The following is a 27,160-nucleotide window of genomic DNA, read 5'->3' as shown; positions in this document are numbered from 1 at the left end:
GAAGTTTAGTTTTGTGTCTGGTGTTAGGAAGTGCTCTAATTTTATTCTTTTACATGTAGCTGTCCAGTTTTCCCAGCACCACTTATCGAAGAGGCTGTCTTTTCTCCATTGTATATTCTTGCCTCCTTTATCAAAAATAAGGTGACCATATGTGTGTGGGTTTATCTCTGGTCTTTCTATCCTGTTCCATTGATCTATATTTCTGTTTTTGTGCCAGTACCATACCGTCTTCATTACTGTAGCTTTGTAGTATAGTCTGAAGTCAGGGACGCTAATTCCTACAGCTCTGTTTTTCTTTCTCAAGTTTGCTTTGGCTATTCGGGGTCTTTTGTGTTTCCATCCAATTTGTGAAGTTTTCTGTTCTAGTTCTGTAAAAAATGCCATTGGTGGTTTCATAGGGATTGCATTGAATCTGTAGATTGCTTTGGGTAGTAGAGTCATTTTCACAATGTTGATTCTTCCAATACAAGAAAATGGTATCTCTCTCCATCTGTTTGAATCATCTTTAATTTCTTTCATCAGTGTCTTACAGTTTTCTGCATATACGTCTTTTGTCTCCTTAGGTAGGTTTATTCCTAGGTATTTTATTCCTTTGGTTGCAATGGTCAATGGGAGTGTTTCCTTAATTTCTCTTTCAGATTCTTCATCATTAGTGTATAGGACTGCAAGAGATTTCTGTGCATTAATTTTGTATCCTGCTACTTTACCAAATTCATTGATTAGCTCTAGTAGTTTTCTGGTAACATCTTTAGGATTCTCTATGTCTAGTATGTCATCTGCAAACAGTGACAGCTTTACTTCTTCTTTTCCAGTTTGGATTCCTTTTGTTTCTTTTTCTTCTCTGATTGCTGTGGCTAAAACTTCCAAAACTATGTTGAATAATAGTGGTGAGAGTGGGTAACCTTGTCTTGCTCCTGATCTTAGAGGAAATTATTTCAGTTTTCCACCATTGAGGACAATGTTGGCTGTGGGTTTGTCATATATGGCCTTTATTATGTTGAGGCAAGTTTCCTCTGTGCCTACTTTCTGGAGGGTTTTTATCATAAATGGGCGTTGAATTTTGTCAGAATCTTTTTCTGCATCTATTGAGATGATCATATGGTTTTTATCCTTCAATTTGTTAATATGGTGTATCACACTGATTGATTTGCATATATTGAAGAGTCCTGCATTCCTGGGATAAACCCCACTTGATCATGGTGTGTGATCCTTTTCATGTGCTGCTGGATTCTGTTTGCTAGTATTTTGTTGAGGATTTTTGCCTCTATATTCATCAGTGATATTGGTCAGTAGTTTTCTTTCTTTGTGACATCTTTGTCTGGTTTTGGTATCAGGGTGATGGCGGCCTCATAGAATGAGTCTGGGAGTATTCCTCCCTCTGCTCTATTTTGGAAGAGTTTGAGAAGTACAGCTGTTAGCTCTTCTCTAAATGTTTGATAGAATTCGCCTGTGAAGCCATCTGGTCCTGGGCTTTTGTTTGTTGGAAGATTTTTATCACAGTTTCAATTTCAGTGCTTGTGATTGGTCTGTTCATATTTTCTATTTCTTCCTGATGCAGTCTTGGCAGGTTGTGCATTTCTAAGAATTTGTCCGTTTCTTCCAGGTTTTCCATTTTATTGGCATAGAGTTGCTTGTAGTAATCTCTCATGATCTTTTGTATTTCTGCAGTGTCAGTTGTTACTTCTCCTTTTTCATTTCTAATTCTGTTGATTCAAGTCTTCTCCCTTTTTTTCTTGATGAGTCTGGCTAATGGTTTATCAATTTTGTTTATCTTCTCAGAGAACCAGCTTTTAGTTTTATTGATCTTTGCTATTGTTTCCTTCATTTCTTTTTCATTTATTTCTGATGTGATCTTTATGATTTCCTTCCTTCTAGCTTTCGGGGGTTTTTGTTCTTCTTTCTCTAATTGCTTTAGCTGTAAGGTTAGGTTGTTTGTGTGAGATTTTTCTTGTTTCTTGAGGTAGGAGTATATTGCTATAAACTTCCCTCCTAGAACTGCTTTTGCTGAATCCCATAGGTTTTGGGTTGTCATGTTTTCATTGTCATTTGTTTCTAGGTATTTTTTATTTCCTCTTTGATTTCTTCAGTTATCTCTTGGTTATTTATTAGTGCGTTGTTTAACCTCCATGTATTTGTATTTTTTACAGTTTTTAACCTGTAATTGATATCTAGTCTCATAGCGTTGTTGTTGGAAAGATACTTGATACGATTTCAATTTTCTTAAATTTACCAATGCTTGATTTGTGACCTAAGATATGATCTATCCTGGAGAATGTTCCATAAGCACTTGAGAAGAAAGTGTATTCTGTTATTTTTGGATGCATTGTCCTGTAAATATCAAACAAGTCCATGTTGTTTAATGTATCATTTAAAGCTTGTATTTCCTTATTTATTTTCATTTTGCAAGATCTGTCCATTGGTGAAAGTGGGGAGTTAAATTCCCCTACTATGATTGTGTTACTGTCGATTTCCCCTTTTATGGCTATTAGCATTTGCCTATGTATTGAGGTGCTCCTATGTTGGGTGTATAAATATTCACAATTATATCTTCTTCTTGGATTGATCCCTTGATCATTTTGTAGTTCCTTGTCTCTTGTAATAGTTTTAATTTTTATTTTATTTTATTTATTTATTTATTTATTTTTTTGCAGTACTTGGGCCTCTCACCGTTGTGGCCTCTCCCGTTGCGGGGCACAGGCTCCGGACGCACAGGCTCAGCAGCCATGGCTCACGGGCCTAGCTGCTCCACGGCACGTGGGATCTTCCCGGACTGGGGCACGAACCTGTGTCCCCTGCATCGGCAGGCGGACTCTCAACCGCTGTGCCACCAGGGAAGCCCTGTAATAGTTTTAATTTTAAAGGCTACGTTATCTGATATGAGAATTGCTACTCAGGCTTTCTTTTGATTTCCATTTGCATGGAATACCTTTTTCCATCCCCTCACTTTCAGTCTGTATGTGTCCCTAGGTCTGAAGTGGGTCTCTTGTAGACAGCGTATATACAGGTCTTGTTTTTGTATCTATTCAGCCAGTCTATGTCTTTTGGTTGGAGCATTTAATCCATTTACATTTAAGGTAATTATTGATATGTGTGTTCCTATTAGCGTTTTCTCAATTGTTCTGGGTTTGTTTTGGTAGGTCTTTTCCTTCTCTTGTGTTTCCTGCCTAGAGAAGTTCCTTTATCATTTGGTGTAAAGCTGTTTTGGTGGTGTGAATTCTGTTAGCTTTTGCTTGTCTGTAAAGGTTTTAATTTCTCCATTGAATCTGAATGAGATCCTTGCCGGGTAGAGTAATCTTGGTTGTAGCCTCTTCCCTTTCATCACTTTAAATATGTCCTGCCACTCCCTTCTGGCTCCCAGAGTTTCTGCTGCAAGGTCAGCTGTTAACTTTATGGGGATTCCCTTTTATGTTATTTGTTGTTTTTCCCTTGCTGCTTTCAGTATTTTTTCTTTGTATTTAATTTTTGATAGTTTGATAAATATGTGTCTTGGCATGTTTGTCCTTGGTTTTATCCTGTTTGGGACTCTGTGTGCTTCCTGGACTTGATTGACTATTTCCTTCACATATTAGGGAAATTTTCAACTATAATCTCTCCAAATATTTTCTCAGTCCTTTTCTTTTTCTCTTCTTCTTCTGGGACCCCTATAATTCGAATGTTGGTGCATTTAATGTTGTCCCAGAGGTCTCTGAGATTGTCCTCAATTCTTTTCATTCTTTTTTCTTTATTGTGCCCTGTGGTAGTTATTTCCACTATTTTATCTTCCAGGTCACTTATCCATGCTTCTGCCTCAGTTATTCTGCTGTTGATTCCTTCTAGAGAATTTTAGATTTCATTTACTGTGTTGTTCATCGTTGTTTGATTGCTCTTTAGTTTTTCTAGGTCCTTGTGAAACGTTTCTTGTATATTCTCCTTTCTATTTCCAAGATTTTGGATCATCTTTACTATCATTACTGTGATTTCTTTTCCAGGTAGACTGCCTATTTCCTCCTCATTTGTTTTTTCTGGTGGGTTTTTACCTTGCTCCTTCATCTGCTGTGTGTTTCTCTGTCTTCTCATTTGCTTAACTTACTGTGTTTGGGGTCTCCTTTTCGCAGGCTGCAGGTTCGTAGTGTCCATTGTTTTGGGTGTCTGCCCCCAGTGGCTAAGGTTGGTTCAGTGGGTTATGTAGGCTTCCTGTTGGAGGGGACTGGTGCCTGTGTTCTGGTGGTTAAGGCTGGATCTTGTCTTTCTGGTGGGCAGGTCCACGTCTGGTGGTGTGTTTTGGGGTGTCTGTGACCTTATTAAGATTGTAGGCAGCCTCTCTGCTAATGGGTCGGGTTGTGTTCCTGTCTTGCTAGTTGATTGGCATAGGGTGTCCTGCACTGTAGCTTGCTGGTCGTTGAGTGGAACTGGATCTTAGCATTGAGATGGAGATCTCTGGGAGAGCTTTTGCCATTTGATATTACATGGAGCTGGGAGGACTGTGGTGGATCAATGTCCTGAACTTGGCTCTCCCCCATCGGAGGCACAGGCCTGACACTTTGCTGGAGCACAAAGACTCTGTCTACCACATGGCTTAGAAGAAAAGGGAGAAAGAAAGAAAGAAAGAAAGAAAAAAGAGAGAGAGAGAGGGAGGGAGGAAGGAAGGAAGGAAGAGGAAAGAAAAGAAAAGGAAAGGAAGAAAGAGAAAGAAAGGAAGGAAAGGAGGAAAGGAAGGAAGGAAGGAAGAAAATAAAGTTATTAAAATTAAAAATAAGAAGATTATTAAAAATTAAAAATAATTAAAAAGTAATTTTAAAAAAGAAAGAAGGAAAGAAGAGAGCAACCAAACCAAAAAAACAAATCCACCAATGATAACAAGCACTATAAAGTATACAAAAAAAAAAAAAACGGACAGACAGAACCCTAGGACAAATGGTAAAAGCAAAGCTATACAGACAAAATCACACAAAGAAGCATACACACTCACAAAAAAAGCAGAAGGAAAAAAGAAATATATATATATATTTATAAAAAGGAAGAGAGCAATGAAATTAATAAATAAATGTACCAGTGATATTAAACTCTAAATACTAAAGATAAACATAAAACCGGAAACATGTTAGATGCAGAAAGCAACCCCCAAGTCTACAGTTGCTCCCAAAGTCCACCTCCTCAATTTGGGATGATTCGTCGTCTTCAGGTATTCCACAGATGCAGGTACATTAAGTTGATTGTGGAGATTTAATGCGCTGCTCCTAAGGCTGCTGGGAGAGATTTCCCTTTCGCTTCTTTGTTCGCACAGCTGCAGGGGTTCAGCTTTGAATTTGGCCCCGCCTCTGTGTGTAGGTTGCCTGAGGGCGTCCGTTCTTCGCTCAGACAGGACGGAGTTAAAGGAGCCGCTGATTCGGGGGTTCTGGCTCACTCAGGCGGGGGTGGGGTGGTGGGAGGGGCACGGAGGCGGGGCGAGCCTGCGGCGTCACAGGCCAGCGTGACGTTGCACCGACCGGAGGCGCGCCTTGCGTTCTCCCGGGGAAGTTGTCCCTGGATCCCGGGGCCCTGGTAGTGGCGGGCTGCACAGGCTCCTGGAACGGGAGGTGTGGATAGTGACCTGTGCTCACACACGGGCTTCTTGGTGGCGGCAGCAGCCTTGGCGTCTCATGCGCGTCTCTGGGGTCCACGCTGATAGCCGTGGCTTGCTCCCGTCTCTGGAGCTCCTTTAGGCAGTGCTCAATCCTGTCTCCTCGTGCACCCTTTTGGGAGGTCTGAGGTCAGTACGTGTTCTGTAGGAGTTGTTCCACGTGTAGATGTATTTCTGATGTTTTTGTGGGGAGGAAGGTGATCTCTGCGTCTTACTCCTCCGTCATTTTGAAGGTCTCCTCCTCTTCTTTCTGTCACATAAATTCCTTTTTAAACCTATATATTCATATATTTATGCAAACAGGAAATGAACACTGTGTACATATGCTGATGAATATTGGGTACGGTGCTTGTTGCTATCAAATCATTATTTGTATCTGAGAATGTATTTATAGCTTGAGCATTTCCTCCATTCCTAATCACCATATTTGAGTTCTCATCTTCCTTGTAACTGTTGCAGAGTAGTTATACATTCATTTCAAATCTTCTGCAACCATCCTCAGACATAGGTAAATTTAAATACAGTGTCTAATTCGGTTCAGAAATTAAAATGGCCCTAGAGCATCAGCACCATGACCTTCCTCCCACCTCTGTTCCAGAGGACTCTTGGTTCCCCTCCACTCACTTGCATGTTTTTGCAGACTGAAGATGCCATAATCCCAGAGTCCTGGGTTTGGGTAGCTTCTTGGAGGTGGCCTTTACTTTAGACATTAGACTAAAAACTCTCCTCTTTCCTTCATGGTTATCTAATAAGTAATAATCGAAGCCTCCTTATTTTCTGCCGAAGTTGCACCACTTTGTTCTTGTTTGGCCCTCTGAGCCTCACCTTAACAAATTCTGGTGTCTTTATTTTAGAGATTTTGGGGTTTAGGCTAGCTCACAGCTCTCCGAGGGTGTTATCTAAGGAGTTTTGCCACATTCTCAGCCAGTACCAAGGGAGAAAATTAAGGAGGAGGAAAGAAAGAAAAAATAATAACTAGAATGAAATAGAAGTCATATACACTGTCAAAATGTCCCATGATTGGGTTTCCCTGGTGGTGCAGTGGTTGAGAGTCCGCCTGCCAATGCAGGGGACATGGGTTCGTGCCCCGGAGCGGGAGGATCCCACATGCCGCGGAGCGGCTGGGCCCGTGAGCCATGGCCGCTGAGCCTGCACATCCGGAGCCTGTGCTCCGCAACGGGAGAGGCCCCAACATGAGAGGCCCGCGTACAGCAAAAAAAAAAAAAAAAAAAAAAAAGTCTTATGATTGAGAAGTCCTGGTTCCATCAGCACTTGAAAGCCTCAAAATCCTACCAGGTAGAGCTGGAAAGACCTAGAGAGCTCACCTCACCCAGTGGTTCTCAGTCTGGGCTGCACATTAGACTCACCTGGGAAATTAAATTAAAAAAAAAAAGTGTTGCTGCCAGAGCTTCATCCACATCCCTCTGGAAGCGATGTCTCAGCACAGGCACATCTATAAAAGCATGCTAGATGATTTTCATGCACAGTCAGGGCTGAGAATCACTGATTTCTAGCTCAGTCTTGGGTGAACAAATTGACCCCCAGAAGACACGTGTGTCATAAGTAACCTACTTCGTGTAGCGGCCCACTTGGTGGCACGTCTGTGATCTGGACTCAGTAGAATGGACCCTGGGGTGAACGACGGGTACAAATAATTTCCTCTCGGCTCCTGAAACCGTTTGGGACAGGGGTTCCCAAACGTGACAACTTGATTGGAGGAAATAAAAGATACAATTGTCTTTTACAGTTTTCATCTTTGATGCAACCTCAAATTTCTCATCTAGTTGCAATTCACTTACAAATGACAGGATAGGAAATAAAACCCAGCTAAATCCATGGTTCCCAAAGCATAGTCCCTGCACCCATAGCATCAGAATCATGTGGGAATTTGTTCGACATGCAAACTATTGGGTCCCAACTTAGACATACTGAATCAGAAGCTCTGGGAGGGGGGCCCAGCCCCTAGTTTAACTGGCCCCGGCCCTCTGTGTGAGTCTGATGCAGGCTCATGTTTGGGAACCACTGGAGCAGAGGCTGCAGAGGAGAAAACAGACAATTGTAATTTCATGCCTCCATGGGTTGAGCATAGGTGCTGGGGAGGGTAAGGAAAAGGATCCCAATGCAAGTCATGCATAAGAGACAGCAAAACACAAAGCAAGTAAAGGAGATGATACATGTTTGTATTTGAAAATTTTCTGTGTCCTTTTTAAGTTGTTTGACCCCTTTTTCATGTATATATATGTGTGTGTATATATAGGTATACATGTGTATATGTGTGTGTGTGTACACACACTCAAAACAGATAAAATAGGGAATTGAGAAAATCAGGACACATGAAAAGAAGGGTAGAAAACCACTAAATGCACAAAAATGCATATATGGAGATTTACTACAAGTTTAATTTTCATAAGCACAGTGGTCAAAGAAAGAAACAGTATTCACAGAAAAGCAAATCGAGTGTTCAGATGAAACCCAGCTTTTGCTACTAAAGAATGACTGAGCAAAACTTCTTTCCTTATAATGAGAACATTTCAATATAGTGGATGGCATCCTTGGCTACCTGCGTGTAAGCAACGTGTGCCACTTTCTTTGACAATCGAGGCTTGGCAGAAGACAGAGTTAAGGCCCTATCAAGAAACTGGAGAGCTCCCTCAAGATGAGCACTTAAAAGGAGGCTTCTCCAACTCCAAAGCTCCCTAGACACTCAGTATTTGTGGGAAAAAGAATGTCAGAGGAGCACATGTCCATGTCCACTGGCAGCCTGCACTTTTTCCTGAGAACTAGCTCAAGATCAATCCTCTCTTGTGTAACCACTTCACTTTCCCATGATGATATGTAATAACTTGCACATTGTTGCAAGGATGATTTTTAAAGCATGATACCATGCTTGATTTTACTTTGTTGTGTTTCATTTACATTTTATTTTAGTCTTAAAATGTGCCATTGCAAGAGCCTATTGATTTTATAAGAAATACAGTGATGTATCCTAAAATTCATGGCTTATATATTTTTGATCATTTTGCATGGTCTACTATATACAATATATCATTTGTGAAGAAGAGAAAAGGCTGAGATAAAATCATCTTAGATTCGCTTAGGAAGAGCCTTTGAAGAATAGGATAAAAAGAGAATATGCTTCTTCTTCCTCACCACCCCTACTCACCTTCCCCACAATGAACCAACGTGACAAAGTATAACCACAGGTTGAGGCCACTCAGCTAAAAGAGCATTCGTCCCGAATTCCCACCTATGAAGCCACAGCCGTCAACATCCCTTAGGAGATATCTTAGCCCAAATTCTACTCTGTGCAGAAACAAGGCTCACAAATGAGTTTAGCTTATGTAGCTTCTTCATACCTTTGCCAGTGGTTAGTTAGCTGCAGATTAATTTTCCTGTAGTTATCACGAGGATGTGTTGCAGCGATAAGGCAAACGCCTTTTGTTCCATTTGCAGCTGTTTAATTCCCTTACTTTTTGTCAAATGCCATTAAGGGATCGAGCGTGGAAATCAGCAAACCCTGCATCAGTGTGGTTCATTGATATAATGTGAATATTCCTTATGGACTGAAACATATACATTTACATTTATAACATATGTATATGTGGGTATATGTACAATAGATATGTAACCTTCTATAATAGTTTAAGCTGTTATAGTTAGGCTCAAGTAAAATACTATTTGTATGAAATCAAACTGAAGCTACTAGCAGTTTATATTCACTATGTACTTCCTTAGAGAGCATACACCTTAAGATGCTATTTGAAAATTAAAATATAATTTGAAAATAAAAAGCAGTAACATATCTCTTTCCTGTTATCTCTGCCTTATTATTATGTCTTTGAAGCAGCTGTCTTTATGTGAAGATAGAAACAATTAAAAATTTTTAAATGTATAACTTCAACATGGGGTTTAATGAAAGGTAAAGTAGAACATTTCTTTTTCATGCACAAACTACAGAAGTGAAAAATGCAAGTGCAAAATGAAAACCTCAAGCATGGTGTTGCACTATACATAATGCAAGATAAATAAAATGAAGAGGAGTTGACTATCATGATGAATTCCCAGTTTGTTTTGGTTTGTGATGATTTATAGCTGACATATAATATGAGCAACAGTAATATTGCTTCTCCATTTTCTTGATATCCATGCAGACTGTGTCTTTTTCTTTAATGCACAGAGAAGAGAGAAGGTAAAATTCTGGGCTTAATATTTAGAAACCTCTTGGCTGTTCTACTGCTAATTGGAAAAAAGTCTATTTCAAATAGACTTGTTATTTGAAATAATTATTTGTTATAGGTAATTCTGTTGTTATGTGGAAAAACATCTTTCAGATATGTTTATTCATTGACATATCTGAAATCCAAGAAAATTGCATCTACGAGAATGTGTGGAACTGCTTCCTTCTGCTTTTCAAAATGACCCTCCCCATACAGTGTAACTAAGTTAAAAATTAAATAGTTTCCAAGTGGTGCTTGTGGTGACACACAAATGCTCAGAGGCCCTGTAAGTCGGTTAATCTTGAGCCTCTGTCCGGAGAAGCTTTTTTCTTTATTTCACTGGAGTCGAGTTGATTTACAATGTTGTGTTAGTTTCAGGTGTACAGCAAAGTGACTCAGTTATACATATGCACATTTTTTTCATGTTCTTTTCCGTTATGGTTTATCACAGGACACTGAATATAGTTCCCTGTGCTCTACAGGAGGATCTTGTTTTTGATCCATTCTCTATATCATAGTTTGAATTAAAACCCTGAAGTCAGTGTAGTCAGTCCTTTCCTCTCCTCTCACGGCTCATTCCTGTTCCTCTTCCCAAGTTCGTGTCTACATCCCACCAACTTCACTTATTCCGTATCTCCTGTTATCTTTTTTCATTGTCACGACTGTTACACTACTGCATGTTCTTATTACTGTTGATTTTGATGATTGTAATATTCTCTTCTTTTTCTTTCTAATCTCTGAGGTTACACAGGCAAATTAATCTTTCTAATAATTTTCTTTCTTAATCCGATTCTTTATTGAGTTCTCCCTCCAACTGAATATATTGATAGTTAAAACTTTTTATGTGCATGCCTGTATGTGTGTGTGTGTGTGTGTGTAAATGTTGGCGCTGGATGAAGGAAATGTATTTTAGGCTCTCTACGATCTTAATTTGTCAGCATGACATCCCAATACAATCCTACCCAAACTTTCATGTTCCTTTCAAACTTAGCCTCATACTTAACCCGATTACCTGGTGATTCCTACTTCTAGGCATTCACTGAAAGGATCTTCTATGTCTGGAGTATTCTACCAACTTCCATCTCCATCTGCCAAAAATTCTCCCCAGGCCCCAATTCCACTTCGTATAAACATCTTCCATTAGGCTCTAGCCACTCTCCCCCCACCCCCAATCTACACATTCTCTTTCCCTGCCTTGCATAGCATTTGATATGGCATACATCACACGGTGACTTGGATTCCAGCTAGTTGTGCAGGTGTCTGATGTATAAAGTGTTAAAGTATAAGCTCCTTGAAGGACAGAGACTGAGACTTACTCATCTTTGCATTTATCTCAGCACCTTGTATAACCTTGCACACATGCAACAGATTATTTGGTGAGAGAATGATTACATGAATAAATAAACAAATAAAGGAATACGTGAATAAATGAATCAAGAATGACCAGTGTTCACTCAAGGTGGCTGGAGCTGCTATAAAACATCAAAATTTTGCCAAGACACTCGCTTGCCTATGTAGGAGAACTTATATGCAGAAGCATATTTTTAATTCATTCAGTGCATTCTTGGTTATCTGTAAATAAATTCCCTTCTTTGTCAGTTATGCATGGCAACTTGAGACTTCCTTTGAAGTAATGCTCCACCAGATAAGATTAATGAATAAACAAAAACAGAAAGAAGTCATGGTTGAGGATGAGGTTATGAGGATTCAAACACTAAGCAATCACAGAAAAGCGCTATCACAAAATCAATTTGAATTAAGAATCTCTGCTACATGCAGAAAAGTAAAAGGACTAAAAAGTTATAATGATAAGTTTTCTGATAGCTCTGTTATTATGCATGTACAAAAGCCCTATTCTGCATCTGAGCAAATATATTTCTTTGGTTATATCTCCATGGAAAGCAAATGAGTGTGTGTTATCTGTCCTTTTGTTTTTCCTTTTCCCTTCAACGCATGCAGCGAATAAAAACTGAGCCTAACAACTTTAAGAATTCCTGCTTAGAAATGTCTCTAGTTCAGTTTTGTCCATCTTATGAACACACACAGAAAGGTCTCAAAGCTGACGTAAAATGAATGTTGGTGACGTGTGAGAGTGTAGAGAGAATCATTACCTCAGGATAGTTATTCAATGTTTATTATCTATTAACTCATCTATATGTCACCAGAATTATAAGGTAGGATCTGGAAAGGTAAGCACCACTGGGGGAAATCCATTTCTCTACTCAGAAGTAGACCGTGCTCTGTCTGAACCCACCAACAGAGTGTGGATGGGGAAGCAAGGTGATGGCTAACAAAGGAGAGATTATCCCATAGGGCACAACCCATCCTTTGATCTCTCCTGACTTGGAGGATTTGGACCCTCTGAGCTGATACTAAGACAAATGAGGAAGATCTATCCTGTTGTCAGTTACAGTTGGGGCTGGGACTCCTGGGGCTACACATGCCAACACACAGGGGAAGAAATCTCACGTACTCCATGCACCCACGGAGACGTCTCAGAAAGCCCTCCAAGAGGACCTGGCCCACTGTGAGATTGAATCACTAGGCTAGCCACTAATAGGGGAGTTCTTATGACAACCTTCGATCCCAATCAGGGTTTAAACTCCTGGGATCAATAGGTTCGAACCGTCACCAGAGGTGATAGGGCTGCAAGGGGAGCAATTCAGATAGCATCTTACCAAGCCACTGCAGCTCACCTGACCCAAGTACCTGTGAGCTCAAATAAGCCTTGGCTTCCTCTGCTTCCATCATGAGCACAAGTGATCAGTATGTTCCTCTCCACTGTTTTCCATCGTGTGGTATCCGATGGGAAGAGGACGCAGCTGATTTGCTGTGACTTTGGATTTGCTCCAGGACCCAGTGAGGAACCAGGGACGTTGCTATGTCTCTGCCTTTGTTGCTGATCCTTCCCTGCAGCTCTGTGCAGATGGTCTGAGGTTTTGACCAAGTCAGTGGTGACAAATTAGGGCATGAAATCAAACTCAGGAAGTCATGGTATATACCAGGTTTTTCGAGTTGAAAATATTCCTTTGAGAAAACAAAACACTTAAAAAAGTCACGTGTGTAAAGAGCTGTCACTCATCTGTAGATGTTAAAAAGATTGTAGATTCAGCATGACCCATCTTAGGATTATAAAAATTGTATCAGCTCTCTACAAAATATTTTTATTCCTATGTCATAATTGTACCTTTAATAGAAGTTTTCAAAAAATTTTAAATCTCAGGCTGAATGGTAGCTCATAATACTTATCTTCATCTCTGTAGGGAAATCTTAGAAACCTGATTTGCAAGGCCTTTTTCTTTTAATTCTAAAGATATTCTCTGGCTCCATATCAGTAAGAGTTGCTGGAAACAGCTGCTGGTAAGACTAATATTAAATACTGCCTATCTTCTTCTCTGTTTATTAAATAAGAGTTACTTCTCCTTTCTACAGCAGATCGGTTTGCTTGACTTCCTCTGATGCTGAGAGAGGGTGTAAAACTGGTACACCTCAGTTTAGTTCCTCAAATGCAAATAAAGAGTGCATGGTACTTGTAAGGGTCATACATTTCTCACTTTCATTATAAGTGAGTTTTCCCGAAACATAAACAAAACACTGGTAGTTGGTAACATCTTCTGAGAATTGATAAATCATCTCGCTAACTTCGGCTATCTCTTTTGGTCTGTACACGCTTAAACAATAGTTTAAAGTATAGCATTCCCAATCCATTTGCGGTCTAGGAATCAGCCATCTTCACCTTGACTTTTTAACACTCTCATCACTTAAATTAATCTTAATATCCTGCTATTCTTTCCATACAAAGAAGATCCTGACCCTCAAAACTAATAAACAAGAATTTATTCAGCTCATAATAGCAGAACTTGCAAAGATGAAACAACAAACAGCAAAGACCGGATCTGTATCTGTGCTAAGAACAGTGACACCTCAAACACTGCAGGGAAAGAAGATCTAGAGTCTATTTCATGAAGGATGTGAGTCTTGGGGCAGCTTAAATTTAAATGAAGTATGATCAAGAAATAGGGTCTCAGGGGTTTGGGATCATATTTGAGAAAATTCCCAGAAGCACAGTCGCAGAACGCAATAGGCTGAGGAAATAAACATCTGAGCATTAATTTTAAAAAAATAGTATTTAACCGTTGACACTTAATTAACTTAATTCTTATAAACAATCCTATGAAGTAGACACTGCTGTTTTCCTATTTTATTGGTGAGGAACTTGAAAATACCAGAGATTAAGTGAGGTAACAGACATGGACCAGCAGAACTAAGGTTCTAAGGTGATTGTACTATTAAAAACCACAGCAGTGTTTCCCAACACTTTCTACATCATGACACGCGCAGAGCATGGTAACATTTGTGAGTTAACTGGGATTAATGGACAACACACCCAGACCCTTAAAATGCCCCCTAGATGGAGAGGAATCAAGATCTTGGCACAGTGGTAAGTTATTTGTGGCAAAACTCATAGCTTCTCAGCTGGTAAATTCTGTAGCATGCTGCTATGCCTGTATGTTAGGGATTAAGAGGAAATACAGCAGGATGGGTAAGGTAAATCCAAATTATGGAAGGTCAGCTGAAAACCAGGTGAAGTAATTTGGATTTTATTTGATTGATGATAGGGTTCTTGAAGAATGGCAGTATTTCAAGAGGATCTGAATAACTGTATGTTTAAAGAATGATTTGGGGCTTCCCTGGTGGCGCAGTGGTTGAGAGTCCGCCTACTGATGCAAGGGACGCGGGTTCGTGCCCCTGTCCCGGAAGATCCCCCATGACGCGGAGGGGCTGGGCCCGTGAGCCATGGCCGCTGAGCCTGCGCGTCCGGAGCCTGTGCTCCACAACGGGAGAGGCCACAACAGTGAGAGGCCCGCGTACCGCAAAAAAAAAAAAAGATTTGGAAGGAGCAGAGGCTTTAAGACAGTTTGTGTATCTGGTGACAATTCAAAACTACCAGAGCAATGGCAGTGAGGATGAAAAGAGAAAAATAATTAAAAAACCCAAAACACTAAGGGAGAAAAATTATTGGCATGTTGATCATTTGAATTTAGAGTACGAAGTACCTGAAAAGCTCAAAGCAAAGGCAAGCAATAGAACGGGATGTTGATGTTGATGGAATGACATCTTTGGGAAGAGAAGCTATTTTGGAGATGGTGAGATGCAGGAACCAGTAAGAACCGGCTGAAGTTTATTGCTGTTGGAAGGGCAACGGTTGGTTTTGGAGATGAATATTTTAAAATCACAAGTCTAGGAGCAATGCTTGAACTTGTGGTCCAGGATGGCCTCCCTGGGGCAGTCAGCATAGAATGGAAAAATCAAAGGGTTAAGTACAAAACTCCCAGGATAAGCAGAGGGGAAATGCTGACAAAGAAATTTCAGGGGGTGGAGCAGGGAGATCGGTCTGTTGGAAAGGAAGGAAAACAGACTTGCAACACTAGAAATTTTAGGTCATGTAGTTTAAGAATTCCTTTACACTATGCCTGCCATGTAATCACACAACTTACGTTTGTTGCTTGAGTACCTTCCATGGTGGGAAATCCACACCCTCCTGGGCAAGATCAGTTCATCTTTGGAAAGTTCTGTATATATCAATATATATATATATATTCTTTAACTTGTACTCCCTGGATCCAGTTATGGTTCAGAATAAGACCGGCTGCCCTTTCACACAATAGCCTGTCATATATCTAAAGACAATTGGCGTGTAATGGCCCTTCCTTGCTCTTTTTTTCCCCTCCAAGATGTTAAATGTAGGACTTAATTTTTTTTTTTTATGTCTCAAAATGAGTACACTCATACTGTAAGAGGTGGGCCTTGTACCCTACAATATTAAATTATGGTAGACGAGTTTTACCCATGAATTTAGACATGCTGAATTGTATACTATTCTCCACATGGTAACTCACCTGTTATGTCTTATCATAGGATCATCTCCCGCATCATCTTTCATCTTTCCAGGTTCCAGAATACCGACATTCTGGGTTGGTCCTCCATAAGTAGTCACTATTTCAATTCCTACGATCATCCTGCATGCTCTTCTGATTCCACTTTTCCCAAGTTTAAGGGTAGTGATATAAGAGCAGTGTCATATAAGCCAAAAAGGGAGAAGTTTCAAGAAGGAGGGGTTAGTCCATAATGTAAAAGGACATCAGGAAAGACGGAGAACTAGAGAAGGCCCTTGGACTTGACTATGAGGAGGACGTTGGTAGCTTAGGAGAAAAGTAATCTCATTAGTACGGTAGATTAGGAAATATCTCCCTGACTTACATCACAGTCCTATGAGATGAAAAATGACAGAGTCCTGTGAAGTAAAATGCAGACATAAAAAATGGTGTTGCTTTAACCTAAATGTCCATCAACAGAGGAATGGATAAAGAAGATACATATGGGCTTCCCTGGTGGCGCAGTGGTTGAGAGTCCGCCTGCCGATGCAGGGGAAACGGGTTCGTGCCCCGGTCTGGGAAGATCCCACATGCCGCGGAGCGGCTGGTCCCGTGAGCCATGGCCGCTGGGCCTATGCGTCCGGAGCCTGTGCTCCGCAACCGGAGAGGCCACAACAGTGAGAGGCCCACATACCACAAAAAAAAAAAAAAAAAAAAAGAAGATACATATATATAATGGAATATTACTCAGCCGTAAAAAGGAACAAAATTGGTTCATTTGTAGAGACGTGGATGGACCTAGAGAGTGTCCTACAGAGTGAAGTAAGTCTGAAAGAGAAAAACAAATATTGTATATTAATGAATATATGTGGAATCTAGAAAACTGGTAGAGATGATCTTATTTGCAAAGCAGAAATAGAGACACAGACGTAAAGAACAAATTTATGGATACCAAGGAGCGGTGGGGTGGGATGAATTGGGAAACTGGCGTTGACACATAAACACTACTGATACTCTGTATAAAATAGACAACTGAGGGGAACATACTGTATAGCACAGGGAACTCTACTTAATGAACTGTGGTGACCTAAATGGAAAGGAAGTCCAAAGAAGAGGGGATATATGTATACGTATAGCTGATTCACTTTGCTATACAGCAGAAGCTAACACAATATTATAAAGCAACTATACTCCAATAAAAATTAATTTAAAAAAACTAAAAAAGAATTGAGTTGCTTTTCTAAAAAAGCATGCATTTATTACCTAGCAGCACTTTTTGTTGACTTTATTGACTGTTTATGTATTGGCAATAGTGCCCTACTTGGGATAATATATATATTTTGCAGTATTTCCTCATATATCTTATTTGAGCCTTGTGATAGCCATATAAAATTTTACAGATGAAAAACCAACTGTCTGAAAACTTGTCCGAGAGCACCCAACATACAGAAGAGTGAAGCTGAATCCCATCCCAGGTTTACTCTACACAGATCTAAACACACTCCCATGCCAGGATTTCTTTGAGACATGTTTGTGACTCGACTAACCTGGGGATTCAAAGGTGTCATACCTAAGTCACCTGGATGCTGTCAGAATTCGTGACCTTGGCCTTACAAGCACTTGCTTTAACTGACTTCACAAACTAGCTGCTAAAAGCTGTTAGTCCCAGTGCATTGGCAGCAGTAACATAGAAAAACCAAATTAATAGTAGTAGTAACAATAGTATTAATCCCATGGTCCCATGATAAAATTAACAAATTAGCCATAATAAAATTAACAAGTATTAGATTGCCTACTATATGCCAGACATGTACTCTTTTATTTAATCCTCATGGCACCCTAAGAGTTATTTTTTACCTCATTTTACACATGAGTAAACAGAGAACTTCTCCAGTTTACTGGAGTGGAAAACAAGGATGTGAGTCAGGACTGGATTTGCTTGTGAACCTCAAGCACCAAATAAGTCTATATTTTTTATTTTTATTTTTTCTGTGACAGTGGAAAAAATACAACAGAAGGGATACGAATTCATCCATGAGGGAGATGAATGCACACTGTACACAGAAACAATCTTTGTCCCATTTCCTCCTGTATTCAGCATCTGTTCTTCCGCATCGCTGTGTCTTCTGGTCTCTCAAACCCATCCTTTTCTCATAATACAATGACCATGAGGTGGTTTCACTAGCTTCCCTGCTCAGTTCATCTAGACTTTATGACAACTATCTTCACACCGTCTTCTCTGATGCACCAGAATCCTTCACTCCTCATCCTTCTCCAGCCTGACCTAGTGATCTCGGGAAGCAGAGGTTGTGCTACCCTTTGTAGGACCTCTCTGACTGCTCAGCATAATGAGTCCCAGAACGTCCACCATAAATCCATGCTGTCTCATCTCACCGGGGACCTCATGGCTGCTCCACGATTCTGATATACATGCTTGGTTAACTTTCCATCACATTCTCCCAGTGGCTTTCTTTAATTAGTTACAGCCTCTGTGAGACCGTAACCCCATGCCTTCCTGCCTTCCCTTTAGTTACCTGTTGTCTGTTATATCAGGGAAGATAGTAAAACCCCCCTAGGCCCAGGGGCTGCACCTTCCCTTCCCCCACCTCCTTTCCATCTTCACCTGCCATTTCTCCTCTCCCTCTTGCTCACGGGAAATGGTGTCTGTTTCCCTCCTGGATACCCTTGCACTTGTCCAAAGATATTCCTCTACCATTTCTTCTTTCCCCGCATTCTCCTGACTTCTCAAGAAACTTCATTTAACAATGGGTCATTCTCTTGCCTGATTATTTCTGTAAATGTCTCCCTCTCTGTGGCACCTTCACTTCTGCTTATGAACACAGCTTTTACTGTTAAAAAACAATGAAATGAAAGTGAAAACTAGTATTTTCTCTAGTCCGCCGTCCTTTCATTGCTCTGCTATATTTCTCAAAAAGAGTGGTTATATCTCCTCACTTGTTTCCTTGAGCACTAATTTCTCGTAACTGCTTACTACCCTTCAACATGCCTTCTGCCCAACATGTGTTCTAATCATTTTTTAGCTTAAGAAAGTGAATTCTAAGAATGGACATCAAAACACAACCATACAAAATCTATGGGATGCAGCAAAAGCAGTTCTTAGAGGGAAGTTCATAGCAATACAGGCCTTCTTCAAAAAACAAGATAAATCTCAAATAAACAACCTAACCTACCACCTAAAATAATTAGAAAAAGAAGAACAAAAACCCCCCCTAAAGTCAGCAGAAGGTAGGACATAATAAAGATCAGAGAGGAAATAAATAAAATAAAGGTTAAAAAAATAGAAAAATATCAATAAAACCAAGCTGGTTCTTTGAAAGGCGAAGAATGGGCACCAAACTCTGAAGCATGATGACTAGTTTTGAGTAAAGATTAACGTCCAAACTAAACCATTACAAACATAGCAGTGTCCATAAGTACTGTGTTTAAAGCTTATTTAGTTAGAGAGGAGGATGGAAGAAAATGTAGGTAGGGAAATGAGGGGATAGAGAAAGGGAAAAAAATGGCATGGAATATGGGAAAAGAGTTGCAATGCTGTGTAAAGGTTACAGGGATGACTGCCTTTAAGAGTCCCATGTTGTAGATGTGCTTCGATGCCAAAGCTAGTAGTCATGGAAACCAAGCAAGGCCCTCGGGGATCCTGACACACTCTGCAGGCTGTCTCCCATCTCTTCCCAAGTGTTACCACATTGTTCCAGATTCTTAATACCTAGATGTTTGTTATCGTTGCCCAAATGGTGTCCCTGCCTTCAGGTTCTCTTCTCTCTTCCTCTCATGACACCCTCCATGCAGATGCTAGTGTCTGATTTTCTTTGCATGTAGCAAGAACTAAGAAAATTGTGAATGAATTAAATAATGAATGAATGAATGAATGAATGAATGAAAATAATTCTAAAGTTACATAATCACTGTGGCCCTCACAAATATTTTTTTAAGTGATGAATTATTTTTTTAAAAAACTTATGCATTAAAAAAAAAAAATTCTATTCTACCTGAGCCAAGAAGCCTTGGCAAGGGATGGGGACTGGAGGTGGCAGTGGAGGTCATTTTCAGATCTATAAGACTGAAAAAAAAAAGGCCAACTTTTCTTAAAACTCAAACATTAAGGGGGGACTTGAAGCTGCAAACACATGCATTTGTGTTTTCTAAAATTTAATTTTAGAAATTAAATTAAAATTAAATTAAAATTAAACATTTTCTAAAATTTAATTTGCTCAATAGCATTTTATGGTCCACTCTTTACAGAAAACTAGAAATTATATGGAAGTGTAGATGTTTATTCATTAGTCATAAATGGTGAAAAGCGTAACACATGGTGGTTGGACTGTAAGCAGCCAGTTAAAATACTAAAATGCCAATAATATCTGTGAATTCAGCTTGTTCCTGCAGCTAGGTGACAGACAGCAATGTAGATCATCAATGATTTTTAAAAAATCACTTAATTCCCAAGTCTCGATTTCCCATAAGGTAAAAATGCATCAAAATTATGATTATTTTACAGTGCATTTTAATTTTATTATTGAAATCATTTTCTCTACACAATTATTCTGTTGGAAAAAGCATGTTTATATTTTTATTACTATGCTTTCATTTATAATTTAGCAGTTATGGTTTGTGTGAAGTATATCAGTTTAAGGATTGTTTAATTCTTCCTGTAATGGCTCTGTCACTTTATTTTCATTTCTAGCAGATATTTGAAGTTGATATTTAGCTTTTAAATTCATTTAGAACAATCTCAACATAGTTTGAAAGAGACTCTTTAGGAGCCAACCTGAGTTGGATAATTTAGAAAAAATTCAAAATGCTAAAATCACATAAAAAGAAATCTTGTGAAATGGAAATGAAAATGAACCAAGCTTTTGATTTTTCCTATGGGAAATAATCTTAACTTTATGAAAAAGTGATATTGCCAGTGATGCTTCAGGTGACAGTTTCAGGAGAAGTTCTTTAAAAAGAATCTGTAAGATATAAGAAGTCTTGACTACAAGCAGAGAACGGTTCTGGTCAGTCTGAACTCAGTAATCAGTGAGGTCCCTGTTTACATCTGCTTATGATGAATTACTTCTTCAAGTTAGTAAAAATTCAGAGCCTCAGAATCATCTTGGCAGCTGTGCAGCACTTGACCCCCTTTGTGGTGACGAATTATGAGATGGCATTAACTGCAAATTTTTCTTTTTCAAATAAGAAACTTTACCCCCTGTTCCTGCAGACTGCTGTGGACCAGTGGGCTTCAGTGGTGGGTCAGGAGGGGCTTTCGTCTTTATTGTGTGCTTCTCTCTGGAACCTTTACTTCAACTTTTGTTACTTGCAGAATTTGGGGTGATTTATTTTGTGAAACTTGTTTTCATCACTGTTGATAATAGTCAGACATTGTCTTTAACTCAGGATCACCGTGTTTAAGACATGTGTTTTCTGTAAAGGGACAGATAGTGAAGATGATAGTTTTTGTGGCCACATGGCCTCTGCATCAACTCTCAGGTCTACAGTTATAGTGGAACACAGCTCTAAACAAACGTGTGTGGGTGTGGTCCGATAAAACTTTATTTACCAAAACATGCAGCAGGAAGAAACGGGTCATGGTGTGCTGGCCCCTGATCTAAGGGAGTATCTTTGTGTGGGAACAGATAGAGAAGAGGTTCAAAGGACTTCAGAAATCTCAGCCGCTTATGATGTATAGTTAGTTCGTTAGGTTTCAGTGACCCCCCAAAAAAATATTATAATAAAATGATGTGCTATAGAAACCCAGATTTGCTTTCACTGGTTGCTTTTATAATAAGTCACAGTTTGTTGACTGAACAATTCCTTTAGTCAACAAGCATCTACTGACCAACAGTCTTGGCAACAGGTATGCTATAAAGTATACTTAAGCCCTGATCCTAGGACCTACACGTTTGGAGAGAGGACATATCTCAGGCTTTCATATTAATAGGCTCTGAGATGAGTTTTAGTGTTTCCCCACCACGCCAGCCTTTGACATGTGCCGCAACATCCAACACTGCTACCTCCTAACTCTGTCCAGGGGAAGGCAGACGCTGACTTTGAACTTTCCTGTGTTCTCATCCTATCACTCCACCCAAAGAACTTTTGAAGTCAGTGTTCCTCTTGGCCTACTTTATCTTTACTTAAGAAAAGGAGATCCAAGATACTAGTGTACTGTGTCATACTTCTTTATTTTGAGGTTAGGGGAGGGTTGGGTTTCAATTCCTGTATCTCATTGCAGTAACAATCTGACCAACCATCACATTTCCCCTGGGGAGACAGCTGAGCTAGATAAATATATTTTAAAATCCACTCTTTAAAACATGCTTCCGGAGAAGAAGGATGAAAGGAAAGAGCAGTAGCAGCAACTCAAACATTCTTCCAGCCTACCACTGTGATTCTGCTCCAAAAAATTACTATACAGGTGTTTTGGGAACATTCCATTCATATTTCTAACAGAGTTCAAGCAATATTTCTAATCAAATTTAGTAACAACTTCTAACAGCTGGTTATATAATAAGAATTATTGAAGTTCTAAGGTTTGAATTTGTGACCTGGTGGTATAAAAACTTATCCAGTGAGGAAAACAAATTATTTTTTTAAACTTGAAGAGGAGAATAATGACGATTTCATAGACTATGAATCTATGACACTAGAAGTCATAGTAATTCAGTAAACTACTTGAACTAGGAATTCCTTGGAAGATGTAGTAATTAACATTTTAAAACAGTAGGATTTACTGTACTTGAACTTTGTGTAATCAGTAACTTTTGTGACGATGATTATTGACAGTTTAGGCCTTTTGTTTTGACCAAATATGTGTGCATCTTCCTAGGAAAATCTTAATAATACTTCCAAGTTGAGACTTTCTATATTCACTTTATTCCATAGTAGCATATTAAAATGTTTCAGAATTCTTCCACATTGGTAAGATACCATATGTAATAAAGTATACACCCCATAAAACTACCATCAAAGTAAAACATTGAAGTTACCAGGTTCCAGCATTCCTTAGAATACTAAGTCATAACTTTTGTATATGAAAGCAAGCTTGTGCCTATGGACACTGACTTTTAATAGATGAAAGTGGGGACATAGCTCAATAGCTATGCTGTTAAAATTGACTTCTGTGTAGGAATGATCGCACATTTTTGATGTATTGGTGTCTAATGCCTTTGAACATGACTTAAGAGTCGAGCAATGACTACGCAAGGGAAAGGAAATTAGTATTGGCCATGGATTCTGCTCTAGCATTAAGCTGAAGTGCAATGTCCATGGGTCTGAATGTGAGGTTGCAGTTTCTAATACAGCCTGGGATGTGTGGGAGGAGGATGCCGTGTGCTCCCCGAGGGAGAGATCTCACCTGGCTGCTGTGTCCTCCCCAGGATCTGTCACTGCGAAGGGGATGAGGAGAGTCCGCTCATCACGCCCTGCCGCTGCACGGGCACCCTGCGCTTCGTGCACCAGGCCTGCCTCCACCAGTGGATCAAAAGCTCTGACACGCGCTGCTGTGAGCTGTGCAAGTACGACTTCATCATGGAGACCAAGCTGAAACCCCTCCGCAAGGTAGGGTGTCGTTGGGACTGGTGTGAGAGAGAGAGCCGACAAAGCAGGCATTTTGTTAATTGAAGTATAGCTGACTTCAGTAAAAATGTACAATGTTGTGTTAATTTCAGGTGTACAGCAAAGTGATTCAGTTACACATACATATTAAAAACCCATTTCTTTTCCGCAATAAGATCTTGCTAACATGCTAGTATCTGCTAAGAATACACATCTTGGGTTGGGCTCAATATGTAAAATGCAGCCAAGTGTTTGCAGGTAATCCTCCCTACTTCTGTTTTAGGGTCTAGGGCCTCTGGTTTTTGTTTCACTCTTCAAAGTCAAAGAAAAGCATGTGCGTGTGTGTGTGTGTGCGCGCGCGCAAAATATACCTGTGGGTCAATGTAATTGAATTGATGAGAGCTGTGAGAACATTGTATTGATACTTACTGAAGTCAGTTCCCAAGAAGGTTAGATAATAGATCCAATAGATTAAACAATATGAACTCACCTAATTTCTTGAAAGCCAGGCATTAGGTAATGGAAGAGAATGATGTCTTCTACAAGGCGTGGACTCTTTTTTGTGTTTGCCTTTATCTGGGGATTTGGTTTGATAGTTTATGTATTTATTTTTTCATGTATTATTTTTCCATATTGTGCATCAAGCTGCAAGAGAGAGGTATTTTTATCTATAAATTTAATCTTCAAATTTCTCGTTTGTGTTATATTTTTCTAAAGAATGAAGGTAAGAATTGAGTTGAATATAAAGTTAGCATCTAAATCAATGCTGGCAGAGGATAGCTTGTAATGGATGCAGACGAAGACAATGAACTTTATATACTTCATGCATGATAGCTGGGACCCTGGATTTTAGCATGTTAACTTATCTTTTAGCCTAACTGAAGCCTTATGTATACGGATGCCTCAATTTCCAAAGGAGAGTATGGAGACTGCAACTTAAATAATGAATCTTCCTAGAGCTGCTTTTTCATTTAAATTTCATGCAAAGAAAAAGTGGATTAAGGTGAGGGGTTCCAGGATGAGCAGAGATGTAAAGCAAACGAGAAGATTCCAATAGACGTGTGACTGGTGGCTGGCCATTGCACATCTTCATGAATTCTGTAAATTACAGAGAGGGAGAACAGCAGTCCCTGCTTTTGTGATAGCCTAGATTTTTAAAATCTGCCAGTGGCTTATAGATGTCAAAACTGGTGCATAAAACACCTTTGAGTTATGGATTTTTTTAACATGTGGGGTGACCTGAGTGCCAAAAGGTGACACTCTGATCGTCCAAGTCCCAAAGCAATCGATGCCAGAAATAGAAATGGACCCTACCTCCTTGCCCTTTGCTTTTTCTGCTGAAGGATGCTGTGTGCTCTCTGGAGCCTCTGCATGACACATTGTGTTCTGTGATTCTGCAAATTTCCTTTCTTACCCCTCAGGGAAGTACCAATTGTTTCATAACATCTGTATAGTTCTCCATTTTCTTCAACCTACATCTGTATAAAATTTTCATTTCAACTTTTCAAACATAGTATTTCAATATGAGAACAACAATCTAGGATAATAAAATATTCTAATTTTCTCTTCTTCATACTGTGCCCCTCCCCCATTTTTAAATCTTTTTTTTTTTTTTGCGGTACTTGGACCTCTCACTGTTGTGGCCTCTCCCGTCGCGGAGCACAGGCTCCGGATGCACAGGCTTAGTGGCCATGGCTCACGGGCCCAGCCGCTCCGCGGCATGTGGGGTCTTCCTGGACCGGGGCACGAACCTGTGTCCCCTGCATCGGCAGGCAGACTCTCAACCACTGCACCACCAGGGAAGCCCCCTCCCCCATTTTTGTATCATAAGCAGTACATGATGCTGTATGGACCTTGGAAAGTCTTCTACCTTCAGCTTTTCTAGAATCACCCCTGACATACAGCTTTGATCCTTTCCTAGTATTCCATTCCCAGTAAGTTACAATCCTTTCAAGAGATCTTTTTTCCTCAACCGACCTGTTTATAAACCAGAGAAAGACTCCGAATACATCTGTCTTTTTAATCTTAAACTCAGCCATAAAAAGGAACAAAATTGTGCCATTTGCAGAGACGTGGATAGACCTAGAGACTGTCATACAGAGTGAAGTAAGTCAAAAAGATAAAAACGAATATCGTATAATATCGCTTATATGTGGAATCTAGAAAAATGGCACAGATGAACTTATTTGCAAAGCAGAAATAGAGACACAGATGTAGAGAACAAACTTATGGATACCAAGGGGGGAAGGGGGGTGGGATAAACTGGGAGATTGTGATTGACACATATACACAACTATGTATAAAATAGATAACCAACGAGAACCTACTGTATAGCACAGGGACCTCTACCCAATCCTCTGTCATGACCTAAATGGGAATGAAATCCAAAAAAGAGTGGGTATATGTATACGTATAACCAATTCACTTTGCTGCACAGCAGAAACTAACACAACATTGTAAAGCAACTATACTCCAATAAAAACTTAAAAAAATACATATTGCAGCAACCTGGTGGGCACATCCTATCTGTTGATTAATGAAATACCCTAGTTTCTTTTCACAGACGTTTCCTTTGATTGGTCATAAGTATTGATGAAGAGCAGCATGTCAACATCCTTCATTTTTAATGGCATATATACCTCCAGAGGATGTCAGAATCTAATCCAGAGGCTGCTTGCCAACAGCCCACAGATGTGTTTTCCTTGACCCACAGGGCTGAAAATTTGAATCTGTGATTATTTCATGTAAAATCCCACACATCTGTATTTGTTTGAAAACCACTGTATCTGGCTTGACAGGAACCACATTTCCGTAAGACAGCAACCAGTGTAGCTAGCGGGAGGCTGGCCCCTTTGTAAAGCTGTTTGCCCTCAAGGGCCCTGTATTTCTCAGTCCTCCCTCTTTCTGATCCTGAGAGATCTCCTCTCATTTGAGCATGAGACCTCAGTGATCTCTGAGCATCAGATCTCTCTGTGGCTCTGGTGTACAGATCTGAATTTTCAGCTCCTGGTCTAACATGGTCTAACACAGTCCTAGACATAAGAAACATACATGCTATTCCTACCTCTATGATTTATGGGCTTTAAACACCTAGAAGAAAGATTCCACTCTTTCACTTTCTCCCTTAAAATTATGGGGCCCTGTGATAATACTTCAATGGCGGTATCTGAAATGACTTTTCAGATTTTGAAGTGATGTGCACTGTACAGACATGAGGCATATTTAAATGGTTCTGGATGGTTTATTTTCATGGCACTGAGATTCATCAACAGTTTTCTTTTGGTAGTTTTCAAGTGGTCATTAAGAATGACAGGTATAGCATTTAATTAGAATATATTCAAAGTACATCTAATTAATTGCTCTCAACTCAGTAATTCTATTACAGTTTATAACATTCTAAAGACCAACCACATGAAACAATTAATTTAGCTAATGATTCTGAATTTCTGTCATTAGCCAATGGAGGCAGGAGATTCTGTGGAGATGAAATGGTTCCTTGAAGTAGAAAGGTACAAATCTTCATGGTCTGACAAACCTTGGGGCTTAATAGCCTCTAAAGATATCAGTGAAAGCTTACTTCATTAATTGCTACTATTACTACACCAAAATCTAAGTTAGTGAATTCATCAAGGTATCCTAATGTTTCCAGAAGAAAATCTTTAAAGTCTAAATAAAAGCAAGGCCTTATTTGAGAAAAAGCAATTTTCATCACCTTTAAGTCAGTCGCTCAGCTACTTTTATAACACTCAATAGAAGTCTCATTAATCTACTGAGTTACCAAGAATCAGAAATAATTCTCAGGGCCCAGAAAAGTCAAAAATACAGAAAGCGTAGCAACGACTAAGTGCATTCTGGAACTGCATGCAGTCTCAGTTAGGACGAGGAAACTAATCTGTTCTGAAGCTGAA

The 27,160-nt window shown here is 39.6% G+C and overlaps 1 protein-coding gene across 4 annotated transcripts in view; it reads left to right on the top strand.

Annotated features, from left to right (window-relative positions):
* Positions 1-27,160, top strand: part of MARCHF1 (membrane associated ring-CH-type finger 1) — a gene marked incomplete at its 5' end in the record, with an annotated part of 458,172 nt that overhangs the window by 374,620 nt on the left and 56,392 nt on the right. For all 4 annotated transcript variants that reach the window (XM_081242018.1, XM_081242016.1, XM_081242017.1 and 1 more), the window contains one exon: positions 23,075-23,255. In XM_081242018.1, the coding sequence (XP_081098144.1) occupies positions 23,075-23,255 (181 nt within the window). The remainder of the gene's footprint in view (positions 1-23,074; positions 23,256-27,160) is intronic.

Source organism: Mesoplodon bidens, assembly GCF_964165515.1.
Source record: "Mesoplodon bidens genome assembly, chromosome: 1".
NCBI classification, from domain to species: Eukaryota; Metazoa; Chordata; class Mammalia; order Artiodactyla; family Ziphiidae; genus Mesoplodon; species Mesoplodon bidens.
The sequence above is the reverse complement of the archived record's forward strand: the minus strand, read 5'-3'. Positions and strand labels throughout refer to the sequence as shown.